This window comes from Hypanus sabinus, chromosome 17 (assembly GCF_030144855.1).
Source record: "Hypanus sabinus isolate sHypSab1 chromosome 17, sHypSab1.hap1, whole genome shotgun sequence".
Classification (NCBI taxonomy): domain Eukaryota; kingdom Metazoa; phylum Chordata; class Chondrichthyes; order Myliobatiformes; family Dasyatidae; genus Hypanus; species Hypanus sabinus.
The window spans coordinates 5,680,723-5,695,239 of NC_082722.1; the positions used below are offsets into that span (position 1 = coordinate 5,680,723).

Consider the following 14,517-nt stretch of genomic DNA (forward strand, 5'->3'; position numbering starts at 1 on the left):
ATTTTATACACCTCTATCAAGTCTCTCCTCATTCTTCTACGCTCCAGGGAATAAAGTCATAACCTATTCAACCTTTCTCTGTAACTCAGTTTCTCAAGTTCTGGCAACATCCTTGTAAACCTTCTCTGCATTCTTTCAACCTTACTAATATTCTTCCTGTAACTCAGTGACCAGACCTGTACACAATACTCCAAATTCGGCCTCACCAATGCCATATACAACGTCACCATAACATTCCAACTCTTATAATCAGTACTTTGATTTATAAAGGCCAATGTACCAAATGCTCTCTTTACTACCCTACCTACCTGTGACGCCACTTTTAGGGAATTTTGTATCTGTATTCCTAGATCCCTCTGTTCTACTGCACTCCTCAGTGACCTACCATTTACCTTGTATGTTCTACCTTGGTTTTTCCTTCCAAAGTGCAATACCTCACACTTGTCTGTATTAAATTCCATCTGCCATTTTCCAGCCCATTTTTTCAGCTGGTCCAGATCCCTCTGCAAGCTTTGAAAACCTTCCTCACTGTCCACTACACCTCCAATCTTTGCATCATCAGCAAATTTGCTGATCCAATTTTGATATAGATGTAACAATGGACCCAGCACTGCACTGATCCCTGTGGCACACCACTAGTCACAGGTTTAGTGATGAACGTAGCATTTGAAAAGTCGACCAACAGACTTTCTCTTTGATATACCACCATATTCTCCAAGGCTTCCCAGTCTGTTGTGTGGGAGGGAATCATACCACTAAGTGGCAATGGTAATTTTTTAGATGTCTGTTGAATTACTGTCGTTTAAATCTGTTTTCACTGTACAAATTTATCCTAAGGCCATTTTCTGGGTTACGAACCCCGTAACTGGGTCACTTACCAGCAAAGATGGAGACGTCCGTTGAAGTTTGATGATACTATTTTTAACAGTATTTATTAGTAAAAATATACAAAAATAATATCAATGCAAATATACAGATAATATACATTGTCAATACTAAATCTAAAAGTGTGGGTATAATAATAATCAATAAGAAATAAGCTCTATCGTTGTCTAGGGGATAATGAATTGTCCAATGGAAATATAAAGTTCACTCATTTCATGCAGGCTGCAGCCATTGGGTTCCGCTATGTTGCAATGGTTGGAGAGAGAGAGAGAGAGAGAGATATTTGGAGAAAAACTTGCCGGCTTTCCTTTTATGATTTCGATCCGTCAGGAGTCCCATTGGCGTGGTCATTCACTTGTGGCCTCTCCTTTAGCTAAACCGTTCTTCCGTGATGAGTCCGCCACCCTGGCAAGGGAAGACGCACACGAGCTGCCACCGGCTTTCGCTATAAAACGCTGTTACTGGACTTCCAGCGTTTCTCCTGGTGCGTCTAAAGGGGTTGTTCCCCAGACCCTCTTTTATCCTTACTCACAGGGTCTCAGATGTCAGTCAGGTTGGGATGATGCAATCCCTCAACCAGACCACTCTGGTTGTCCCCTGAGGGGTTTCAATGAATAGTACAGTACTCAATACACAATTCCGTCTCCAAGAGACAATAGCTGTTATCAGTGGTTCCGTTTCGCTGAGGTCAGGACACATTCCAAACCTTGTGTATTCTGGACGTCTCTCTCTCATTTCCTGGGTCTCAGACCTGAATTAATAGCGATCTTGCGATTCTCAAAAAGGAGGGGGTGACTTTGTATCCTTCGGCCCCTCAGAGCTGCTTCACATTCATAACATCTGTAATTAATATTCAGTAGGTTATTGCTCCCATTTTATCATCCAGAAGAACATGCTAATGTAGGGTTAACTGAGCTATCAAACAATAGTTCATCTGTAATTCAATGTTCCACGTGAATCCATGCATTCATAGAAATATTTAGTTATGTACTCAATTTTTTTTCAAAGTTAAAAACATTCTTTATAGGTGAGAAATCGGTGACAAATTGAAATATTTCCTGCTATTTAACAAGTTGTGAAACGGCGGTCATTGGGAAAGCACAGCGCTGAAACTGACATTTCTTGTACATGGGTTCCTGTCATGGGCCTGATGCTGATGGACCACAAATGTAATTTGTGTCACACATGGGCACATTAGAATAATCCAATTGTGTACAATTACTAAAGAAGATTATGTGGTATTTTAAATTTGTATTATACATTTTGTGAGTAATTCTAGTCTGTCAATATAACTGCAGTTGAAACTTCCATTAATTTTCTTTGTTCCTTTTGTTTCCAAGTTAATGGAAGTATGCCTCTTATTTTAATCCCTGAAACATGTAAAATTCCAAGCACCTGCAAGTGGTGTCCAAGTCCGCAACAAAGAAAGAATGTGAGATTAACTTAAATGTTTTTGCTTTCCAGCTGCATCAGTGACTCCAGCAACAACAACCACTTGTACGACCACAGGCCCTCCACAGCCACAGTTCAGCTATCACGACATCAATGTATATTCTCTGGCTGCCTTGGCTCCACACATTACAGTCAATCCAAATGTAAGGTGTTTTGTTTATAATGTGCCAATAACAGGCAAGATAACATTTAGTATCATGATACGTAACATATATGTCTCATGTAAATGTTTAATCCAAGCATGGGATTTAGCGCTAGCCTTAATTCCATGAGCTGCTATGTTCTGCCTAGTTATTTCAGGCATGAAGTCTATCAGCAGCTAACCAAGATGCTAAATTTGTGGGTCAGATTTGAGTGAATGAGATGTCTGCGGGGGTAAAAAATTGCAAATTTAAAAAAAAAGTGGGAGTAAAGTGAACCTTTTCTGGTTGGCTGCTAGTCAGGGGTCTGTGGGGACTGATTTTTTGTTATATGTCAGTGATTTGAATGACAGAATTGATGGTTTTGCAGACAATATTAAGGGAGGTGAAGGGGCAGGTAGTTTTGAGGAGGTAGAGAGGCTACAGAAGGACTTAGATTAGGAGAATGGGCAAAGAAGTGGCAGATGGTATACAGTGTCGTGAGGTGTATGCTTATATACTTTGGTAGAATAAATGAAAGGGTAGACTATTTTATAAATGGAGAGAAAATACAAAAAACTGAGGTGCAGAGGGACTTGTGCAATATTCCATAAAGGTTAATTTGCAAGTTGAGTCCATAGTGAGGAAGGCAAAAGTGGAGTTAGCATTCATTTCAAGAGGGCTAGAGTATAAAATCAAGGTTGTAATGTTGAGACTTTATAACGTACTGATGAGGCCTCACTGGAGTATTGTGAGCAGGTCCCCTTAGAAAGGATGTGCTGAAACTGAAAAGGCTTCAAAGGAGGCTCACGAAAATGATTCTGGAATTGATTGACTTTTCATATGAAAAGCATTTGATGGCTCTGGGCCTGTATTGAGGTTTGAGGGGTGACCTCATTGAAACCTGTTGAATGGTGAATGGCCTTGATATACTGGATGTGGAGAGGATGTTTCCTATGGTGATAGAGGCTAAGTCCAGAGGACATAGCCTCAGAATACAGGGCATCCTTCTAGAATAGAAATGAGGAAACCAGGAGATTGGGGCTGAGATGAATATTAGATCAGCCATGATGCAGTAGTGTATCTGACTCAAGGAGCAAAATGGCCTAATTTGGCTCCTATATCTTGTGATCTTATTTTTACAGTACCTTTCACCATCTCTAGAAGTCTCAAAGCATTCTGGGCATGTAGAACTCAATCATGATAGTGCTTACTGCACATCAAATACTACAAAATCAATATTGACTGAGGCAATCACAATACATTTGGAAGAATTATTACTCAGGAGATGCAATATTGTGCTTGAAGCAACAAGTCTAAAGAGTATTCTCACATTTCCATTTACACAAGAAGTTATTCATAATTTCATAATGATGCAAAACTTCCTTTAATAAGCAATGTCAGATTTTATACAAATATGATTTTTGTTTTAAATAGAGTACTTTGATTAAATTGTCTACATGAAAATGCTGCAAAGCATTGCCATCACCAGTTGCACTGTTGTCAATGTGCCAGTTTCCTTCTGTTTCAATCTATTTAATTGTATGCTGGGTTGAATACTGGTTTCATCCGAGGAAGTACGTCAGACATCGTGCTCCCACTTCCAACTTTTTATTGCTTGCTAGGGTATATAGTCCTTTTACTCTCAGTACTTGCAAGAAATTATCCAGACTTCCCATCCAGAGGCAGTACTATTTGATTTAGAAAATGGTATGTTGATGTCCATAATTAATGGCTGTTAAATACAATAATGAATGCAGCTTATATGGGGTTTTCAGTGGCTTTCAAATAATTGTATTTATACTTTGAATTTTTGCTTATTTAAGCTATTAGCTTCCTCAAAATTGTTCTAAGTGTTCCTTTAGTTTAAGAAGTATTTTGTTAATAAGTTTATGTTTGGGTGCATCTGCTTGTGCAGAACACTTTGATAAACTGGCTCTGTTTAATTTTCTTCCCTTTTCAGATTCCTTTGTTTCAAGCTCATCCACAGTTGAAGTCATATGTTCGGCAAGCAATTGACCGTGCTGTGCAGGAGCTCGTTCATCCTGTCGTTGACCGTTCCATCAAAATTGCCATGACCACCTGTGAACAGATAGTTCGCAAAGATTTTGCTCTAGATTCTGAAGAGTCACGAATGAGAGTTGCAGCACATCACATGATGCGTAACTTGACTGCAGGGATGGCCATGATTACGTGCAGGGAGCCTTTACTGATGAGCATTGCTACAAACCTAAAGAACAACTTTGCCACAGCTCTACGGGTTAGTAAATCTCCTTCCAGTAGAATGCATTCCTTTCCTACTGGAACATGCAGTTGGATAACTGCTTGCTGGTTTTAACATGCACTTGAAAAAGAAATTACATGCGAAGTATTGGTCTTTTTCTGGTGCCATGCTATGGACTCACTCTTAATGACAGGAGTATGCAGGTTCTTAATCTCAGACCATAGGATTTCTCCTAGCCATGTGAGTTTCATTCTGATGTAAAAACTAATGAGGGATTTCCTGTTTGACTACACCAGGGGTGGGCAAACTTTTTGACTTGTGAGCCACAAAGGGTTCTAAAATTTGACAGGGGGGCCGGACCAGGAGCAGATGGACGGAGTGTTTTGGTAATACACCTCATAAGAGAAAATAAAATATCATGGGATATATAGAAAACATGTGCTTTAATTTCAATTGAAAATGAACAAATGCATTACAACAAAATATCTGTCTTTGAAGTCCCATGGTATTTAGCTATTTATTGAAATGACTTTTAAAACACTGAAAATTTTGTTATCCTTCATTATCATCATCACTCTCCTGCTGCCTGTCTTTATTTCAAAAACGGTAGGAGATGCAGTTCTACTTGTCCTGCTCCTTCTTATTCAATTGTCCCCTGTGCCAAAACTCAACAACGACCAGCACAAGGACAGAACAGTGACAGCGTGCCAGTATGCAGAGCACGTTATTTGATCTGGAGCACATTTTTTATTTTGAGAATGTACGTGCACCTGCGCACTACTCATGTCCATCACTTTACAGAAATGACATGTAACATGTAAGGCTTATTGAAAAAAATATTTTCAAATGCATTTTTTTTACATAACACAACGAAGAAACTTATTTTTAATTTCAGTGGGAACAGTGTTGTTGGTCTCCATTTTTAGCCAGCGCATCAAAGTCTGGATTTAGTTTTGTTGTGGCGATACTCAGGATGGATCTGAGGTGTTGGTCAGTTAACTTGGATCTGTGGCTGGCATTGTTGATGTTCATGACGCTGAACGCCTGTTCACACAAATAGGTGGAGCCGAACTAAGAGTAAAGCGCAAATGTGGAGTAATACGCTGCACCTCAACAAAGGTCAATGTGTAGCGGTGTGCTACATGCAGCGCTACAATTACGACACAGAGTCGGTAACTGCAGTCGAAGAAAAAAACTTTATTCGAAATCCCCAGCCTCACTTTTAAGCCTCCCTCAACCTGCCCCCCGTGGCGCAGAGGCTCCAAAGCTCTGTGCTCGCAAATCCCCGCAGGCTATCTCCCTTAGCCGGTACGCTGGCTAATTGTGAGCCGGTTCGGATGCGCCAGGAAATGGATCGCCACAAATGTATATAGAGTGCGTCATCTATTGGGAAAACGCCAGAATTGCGGGGAAAAAACGTTAACAAGGTTTATTAATATAATTTCATCAAGTTCTGCGGGCCGGATTAAAAAGCTTAACGGGCCGCATATGACCCCCGGGCCGTAGTTTGCCCATGCCTGGACTACACCAAGGGCATTTGTAACTTTTATCTCCCTCATGATGACATCTGAAGTCAAGATTATCACTGAAAAGTTGATCATTGTAGATGGAATTGCAGTCTAAAGCTGATGGAGAGACACCTAAACAAAAACTGGTTTTAAACAAGTCACCAGGTATCCAAAGATATAGCACGCTGGGAACTCAGTGCATGGTAAACATAAAGACTATTTTTATTGACTCAATTCCGAAATGCAATGAAGCAATATGCCTTAATAACTAAATTGATATTTAATTTTACTTAAACTGTTAAAAACGCATCAATGCATTTTTTTTTAACAATGTGCTGTGTTCTTTTTACCAGCTTTATTGACTTGTTATCCATTTTTCCTGCACTAGTTTTAAACCTGTGTCTGGGCCTTCATACCAACATCGGCTACGCTCTAGTGCTAAAGGATATCCTTGGTTTTGAATATGAGCTCTTCATTATTATTATTGATGCTCTCATTTAAGCCAAGGGACAGTTCAAAATAGAGGAGTTTTATTTGAATTAAACTTTAGAATTTAATGTGGTTTGGGTACTTCTGGATTTCCACTTGTCTGTAGAATGATCTATTTAGTAACCTTGTTAAAGTATTGGTTGAGCCCAGAATAGCTTGCTTGCTCTTTTTTTGCAAATGTTCAGTATTTACAATTAGTTTGGCTGAGCACAAACTCTTGGGCAATTGTTTGATAATTCTCTCATTGAATCTGCTAGTGAATCCTGAAACTTGTTGATTTTCCCTGTAGGCTGCGTCTCCACAACAGAGGGAGATGATGGAACAAGCAGCTGCCCAGATAGCACAAGACAATTGTGAGCTTGCATGTTGTTTTATTCAGAAAACAGCTGTTGAAAAAGCAGGTCCTGAAATGGACAAACGACTTGCAACAGTAAGCTTCTTTCCTCTTCTGTACTTCAATTCCATGTTTGTCATTGCTGCATCCAGTTAATATTTTGTTTGAATTTTGTAGGAGTTTGAACTCCGGAAGCATGCTAGGCAGGAAGGTCGGCGATACTGTGATCCTGTAGTACTGACCTATCAGGCTGAGCGTATGCCTGAGCAAATCAGATTGAAGGTTTGATTTTTTTAATTGAAGTTTTATGTCTGCAGTTTTAGAAAAATTGCCATGTGATATGTGTATTAGTTGGGTACAAAAGTCACCATTAAAAAGTATAATTTTGTAAGCACAAAACATGTTCTTCAGCCTAGCATGTCCACATCAACTGTCAAGTACCCTTCTATACTAATCTCACTTTCTGGCACTTCATCTACATGTTGGTGACTTAAGTCTCATCTGGATACTTCAGTGTTGTGCAAGTACCTACCCCCATTATTCAAGTAATGCACTCCGGTTTCCAACCACCCTTAATGAAAAAAGTCCTTCCTCTGATCACCTTTAATCCTCTTAGCCTTTATCCTAAACCTATACCCTCTAGTTTAGGAAATCTGCTATCTACTTTTCCAGTTATGTCAGCCTCTGTCACCAGCTTGTTCAATGCTCCAAGAAACGGAACTCTATTCTATCCCATCTTTTCACAGTTGAGGAGTTGTGTCTCGGGCAATGTCCTGGTCAATCTTCTTTATTGATCATCTTGTGTAGTCACATCTTTCCTTTTGAGTGGCAACCAGAAATGCATAAAATACCTGAGCTATGGCCCAAACAATGTTATAAAGTTGTTCCATAACTTCCCCGCTCTTGTTCTTTGTGTCTTATCTCATCCCTGTTCCTTCTCCGTCGCCTGATTTGCCTGTGCCATTGCCTTCAGGAGTCCTTGGATATTTACATATAGGTTCTTCTGTTCGTCAGTACGCCATCAGGGCCTAACCATTCATTGTGAATATCATGTAAGCTTTCCTTGACTGAATATGTCCAATCAATATAAATCTCTAATCTGTGACCAGATATTTAAATAATGTCAAGTTGTGTTAACATACAATTTAGTACCCCACTTCTCAGTAAAATAGAAATTGTATGGTTAGGCACTTTGGTGGAAGAAATAAACGGGCAGACTATTATTTAGATGGGAAAAGAATTCAAAATACAGAGATGCAAAGGGGCTTGGGAGTCCTTGTGCAGGATACCTTAAAGGTTAACCTCCAGGTTGAGTCAGTGGTGAAGAAGGCGAATGCAATATTGGCATTCAAGTCAAGTCACTTTTTATTGTCATTTCAACCATAACTGCTGGTACAGTACACAGTAAAAACGAGATGTTTTTCAGGACCATGGTGCTACATGAAACAGTACAAAAACTACACTAAACTACAGACCTACCCAGGACTGTATGAAGTGCACAAAACAGTGCGGGCATTACAATAAATAATAGACAAGACAATAGGCACAGTAGAGGGCAGTAAGTTGGTGTCAGTCCAGTCTCTGGGTATTGAGGAGTCTGGTAGCTTGGGAGAAAAAACTGTTACATAGTCTAGTCATGAGAGCCCGAATGCTCTGGTGTATTTTCCCAGACGGCAGGAGGGAGAAGAGTTTGTACGAGGGATGCATGAGTCCTTCATAATGCTGTTTGCCTTGTGGATGCAGGGTGTAGTGTAAATGTCCGTGATGACGGGAAGAGAGACCCCGATCTCAGGATGCTCTCAATACAACCCCTGTAGAATGTGATGAGGATGGGGGGGTGGGAGATGGACTATCTTCAGCCTTCGCAGAAAGTGGAGACGCTGCTGGGCTTTCTTTGCTATGGAGCTGGTGTTGAGGAACCAGGTGAGATTCTCCGTCAGATGAACACCAGGAAATTTAGTGCTCTTAACGACCTCTACCGAGGAGCCTTCAACATTCAGTGGGGAGTGGTCGCTCCATGCCCTCCTGAAGTCAATAACCATCTCTTTTGTTTTGTTCACATTCAGAGACAGGTTGTTGGCTCTGCACCAGTCTGCTAGCCGCTGCGCCTCCTCTCTGTAAGCTGACTCATCATTCTTGCTGATGAGACCCACCACGGTCGTGTCATTGGCGAACTTGATGATGTGGTTCGAGCTGTGTGTTGCAGCACAGTCCTGAGTCAGCAGAGTGAACAGCAGTGGACTAAGCACACAGCCCTGGGGAGCCCCCGTGCTCAGTGTGATGGTGTTGGAGATGCTGCCTCCAATCCAGTCTGTCTGAGGTCTCCCAGTCAGGAAGTTCTAGGATCCAGTTGCAGAGGGAGGTGTTCATGCCCAGTAGGTTCAGCTTTCCAATCAGTTTCTGAGGGATTTCTGAAGTCTATGAACTCCATCCGAACGGATGTGTCTTTTTTGTCCAGGTGGGTTAGGGCCAGGTGGAGGGTGATGGCAATGGTGTCGTCTGTTGAACGGTTCGGATGGTACGCAAACTGCAGAGGGTCCAGTGAGGGGGGCAGCAGGGTCTTGATGTGCCTCATGACGAGTCTCTCGAAACACTTCATGATGATGGATGTGAGAGCAACGGGACGGTAGTCATTGAGGCAGGACACTGAAGACTACTTCGGCATGGGGACAATGGTGGCGGCCCTGAAGCATGTTGGAATGGTGGCGCTGCTCAGGGAGATGTTGAAGATGTCAGTGAGAACATCTGCTAGTTGGTCTGCACATCCTCTGAGCACTCTGCCAGGAATATTGTCTGGCCCAGCAGGCTTCAGTGGGTTGACTCTGCACAGGATTCTTCTCACATCGGCCACGGTGAGACACAGCACCTGGTCATTGGGAGGAGGGGTGGACTTCCTCACTGCCACGTCACTCAAAATGAGCCTAGAAGTTATTCAGTGCATCTGGGAGGAAGGCATCACCAGTACAGGTGGGTGATGTTGTCCTGTAGTTGGTGATGTCCTGAATGCCCTTCCACATGTGCTGTGTGTCACCGCTGTCCTGGAAGTGACTGTGGATTCGCTGGGCGTGTGCACGCTTTGCCTCTCTGATGGCCCGGGACAGTTTGGCCCTTGCTGTTGTTAGGGCTACCCTGTTGCCTGCTCTGAAGGCAAAATCATGGGCCCTCAGCAGCGCACGCACCTCCACTGTCATTCGTGGCTTCTGTTTGGAGCATGTAATGATGGTCTTGGACACAGTGACGTCACCAATGCACTTGCTGATGTAGGTAGTCACTGATGTAGAGTCACCATCAGTTGCAGCCCCTCCTGAACATGTGCCAGTCAGTGTGCTCAAAGCAGTCTTGAAGAGCAGAGATGGCTCCTGCTGGCCAAGTTTTCACCTGCTTCTGAACTGGTCTGTATGCTGGGATTAGCATAACAGAAATGTGGTCTGAGTCATTTCTAGACGTACAGAATATAAGAGCAGGGATGTGATTTTCAGGCTCTATAAGGCACTCATGAGACCACACTTAGAGTATTGTGTGCAGTTTTGGGCTCCTTATTTTGAAAAGACTATACTAACTTTGGAGAGGGGTCAGAGAAGATTCACGAGAATGATTCCAGGAATGAAAGGGTTATCATATGAGGAACATCTGCCAGCTCTTGGGCTGTATTCTCTGGAGTTCAGGAGAATGAGGAGTTATCTCATAGAAACATTACAAATATTAAAAAGCCTGAACAGATTAGATATAGCAATGATTTCCCGTGGTAGGGGAGTCAAGCACAAGAGGGCACAACTTCAGGATTGAAGGACATCCATTTAGTCAAAGGTCCGGAGAAATTACTTCAGTCAGAGGATGGTAAATCTGTAAAATTTGTTGCCATGAGCGGCTGTGGAGGCCAAGTCATTAGGTGCATTTAAGGTAGAGATAGATAGGTTCTTGATTAGCCGGGGCATCAAAGGGTATGGGGAGAAAGCAGTGGAGTGGAGATGACTGGAAAAATTGGATCAGCCCATGATTGAATGGAGCAGAATAGAGTTCCTATATCTTATGTTCTTAAAAGAAAAAATTCTGTAGAACTGATATTCTTTGTTGAATATTAAAGCGATGATAACATAACATAAGAACATAAGAGACAGGAGCAGGAGTAGGCCAATCGGCCTCTCAAGCCTGCTCCGCCATTCAACAAGATCATGGCTGATCCAATCTTAACTCTAGTTTTCACCGAATCCCACAAGGCAACAGTGCCAACCAACAGGGCACCATGCCGCCCATTTTATTTTATTATTCATCCCGCCCAAACCCATGTGATCACCCGGGGGGAAAAAAAACGATTTGCCAATTGAGTAGAAAAAATCTGGAAAATTCCTCTCCGACCCATCCAGGCTATCAAAAACTGGTCCAGGAGATCACATGGCTGATCTAAACCTAGCCTCATGTCCACTTACCTGCTTGCTCACCTTATCCCCTAATGCCATTTTTATCCAGGAAAATGTCTATCTCCGTTTTGAATTTATTGAGTGTAGTAGCTTCCACGGCTCTCTGGGGCAATAAATTCCACAGCCCCACTACCCTCTGAGTGAAGAAATTTCTCCTCATCTCAGTCCTGGAACGGCATCCCCTTATTTTAAGATTATGCCCCCTTGTCCTAGTTTCACCCATCATTGGGAACATTCTCCCTGCATCCACCCGATCAAGCCCCTTCACAATCTTATATGTTTCAATAAGATCGCCTCTCATTCTTCGGAACTCCAATGAGTAAGTCCCAATCTACTCAACCTCTCATCATACATCAACCCACCCATCCCCGGAATTAACCTAGTGAACCTTCTCTGCACTGCCTCGAGAGCCAGTATGTCCTTTCTTAAATATGGACACCAGAACTGCACGCAGTACTCCAGGTGTGGTCTTACCAATACCCGGTACAACTGCAGTAAGACCTCCCTGTTCTTATACTCCATCCCCCTAGCAATAAAAGCCAGCATTCCATTGGCCTTCTTGACCACCTGCTGCACTTGCATACTAACTTTTTTGTGTTTCCTGCACCAGGACCCCCAGATCCCTTTGCACAGAAGCACTTTCCAGTTTCTCTCCATTTAGATAATAACTTGCTCTATTATTTTTCCTGCCAAAGTGCAAGACCTCACACTTGTCAGTATTATATTTCATCTGCCAAATGTCTGCCCAATCACTCAGCCTATCTTATGTCCCCCTGCAGGGTTTCAATGTCCTCCGCACTCAGTACACTCCCTCCCATCTTTGTGTCATCAGCAAACTTCGATACGTTGCACTTAGTCCCTTTCTCCAAATCATTAATATAGATTGTAAAGAGTTGGGGTCCCAACACCGACCCCTGCGGAACACCACTAGTCACCAACTGCCAGTCTGAGAATAAACCATTTATCCCAACTCTCTGTTTTCTGTTAGAAAGCCAATCCTCTGCCCATGCCGGAATATTATCCCCAATCCCATGATTTTTTACTTTAAGTAATAATTTTTGGTGTGGCACCTTGTTAAATGCCTTTTGGAAGTCCAAATACACCACATCCACTGGTTCCCCTTTATCTACCCTATATGTTATGTCCTCAAAGAACTCCAACAAATTTGTCAAACATGACTTCCCTTTTGTAAAGCCATGCTGACTTTGTCCTATTAAGCTATGTTTATCCAAATGCCCTGTTACTGTTTCCTTAATTATTGATTCCAACATTTTGCCAACCACAAATGTTAGGCTAACTGGCCTATAATTCCCAGCCTTCTGTCCATTGCCCTTTTTAAATAAAGGAGTTACATTAGCATTTTTCCAATCTGCCGGGACCATTGCCGAGTCCAGTGAGTTTTGAAAAATTATCACTAATGCATCCACAATCCCAACCACAACTTCCCTTAAGACCCTAGGATGCAAGCCATCCGGTCCAGGGGATTTATCCACCTTCAGTCCCATTAATTTATCAAGTACCATTTCCTTGGTGATTTGAGTTGTAGTTAGCTTCTCTCCCCCTAGAGCCCCCTGTTTATCCAGTGTTGGGATATTTTGAGTGTCCTCTACTGTAAAAACTGATACAAAATATTTGTTCAGCGTATCTGCCATCTCCATGTCCCCTGCCGTTAATTTCCCGGTGACTGATGAGTGACTGTTATGCTATTGCCTATGTCTTCTCAACTTAATCAGCCGGACATTTAAGTCACGTTGCAGAAACTGAATGTTTAATAAATTGCTATGGGAGTTTTTCCATTTAACACTACTTTTTGCTGAGAAATGTTTAAACATTAACTGATTGCTACTAAGGAGGTATGAGTGGCTTAGTCTATTATGTCTTTCTATTTTTAGGTGGGTGGTGTTGATCCCAAGCAACTGGCTGTCTATGAAGAGTTTGCTCGTAATATTCCAGGATTTCTTCCCAGCAATGATATTTCTCAGCCCACTGGCTTCTTGGCCAAGCCCATGCAGGTATCTTAAAGCCTATACTATAATACTGACATTTTTCCCTCTAGTTTTTGTGAAATTATCTAAGTTAATTATTGCTGATGTTGTACATTTCTAAGTTTTGCTGCTTCAATTTTAGTTTATATTTAGTGATTCCAACTTAAATTCTGGCTAATGTGGTATTTCATTACAGAATCTGTAAATAGTAGATTTCTATTTACTTAGAAATGATGAACAATTTCTTGCATGGTTCAATAAAACCAGTAGTGCCTTTCACACTTAGTCTTTATCATCCATAGCAAGCTTGGGCAACTGATGATATTGCACAGATTTATGACAAGTGCATTACAGAACTGGAGCAACATCTGCATGCAATTCCACCATCTCTGGCCATGAACCCTCAGGCTCAGGCACTTCGTAATTTACTGGAAGCTGTGGTAATGGCCAGGAATTCACGTGATGCTATTGCTGCTCTTGGCCTCCTGCAGAAGGTAAATACTCTATTCAATCGTTCAGCTACAGAGGTATTCTGAGATCTGTATTGTTATTAATTAAATTTAATATTTAAGCAACTGAGCGCTATTTGGAAATGGTTCTCTGTGACTCTAGTTCTGGAAGCTAATTTTCAAGATAGGGTCATGAATTGGGAAAGTTGTTTTCAATAGCACAGCAGAGAACCTGATGAAAATAGATTGGTGGCAGAAGCTTGAGAATCTTTAAAACGGTAAGAATTCATGTCCCTTTAAGGGTGAAAGGGAAAACAATGGCAAGATTAAGGAACCGTGGATGACCATGGGTGTTACAGATAAAGAAGGAAAGCTATATTAAATATGGACAACTGGAATCAAGGAGGCTTCTTGAGGAATATAGAGTATGAAGAAGAGAACTTAAATTAAGACTGCAAAGAAAGACTATGAAATATCCATGGTGGATAAGATAAAGGGGACCCCCAAGGCATTGTAGAAGTACATCAAGAGGATAGCCAAGGAAATGGTGAGGATCAGAAAGTTAATCTATGTGTCAACTCGGGCAGCTGGTTGGGGTCTGAAATGAACACTTCTCATCTGTATTCACTAAGGAGAAGGATGTGGAAAATGGCA

At 41.8% G+C, this 14,517-nt stretch overlaps 1 protein-coding gene across 5 annotated transcripts in view; it reads left to right on the forward strand.

The window, feature by feature from the left end:
* The window catches only part of cnot1 (CCR4-NOT transcription complex, subunit 1), a 261,162-nt gene that overhangs the window by 204,549 nt on the left and 42,096 nt on the right, over positions 1-14,517 (forward strand). For all 5 annotated transcript variants that reach the window (XM_059992493.1, XM_059992490.1, XM_059992494.1 and 2 more), the window contains 6 exons: positions 2,350-2,480; positions 4,420-4,716; positions 6,967-7,107; positions 7,189-7,293; positions 13,322-13,441; positions 13,717-13,908. In XM_059992493.1, coding sequence (XP_059848476.1) covers positions 2,350-2,480; positions 4,420-4,716; positions 6,967-7,107; positions 7,189-7,293; positions 13,322-13,441; positions 13,717-13,908 — 986 coding nt within the window. The remainder of the gene's footprint in view (positions 1-2,349; positions 2,481-4,419; positions 4,717-6,966; positions 7,108-7,188; positions 7,294-13,321; positions 13,442-13,716; positions 13,909-14,517) is intronic.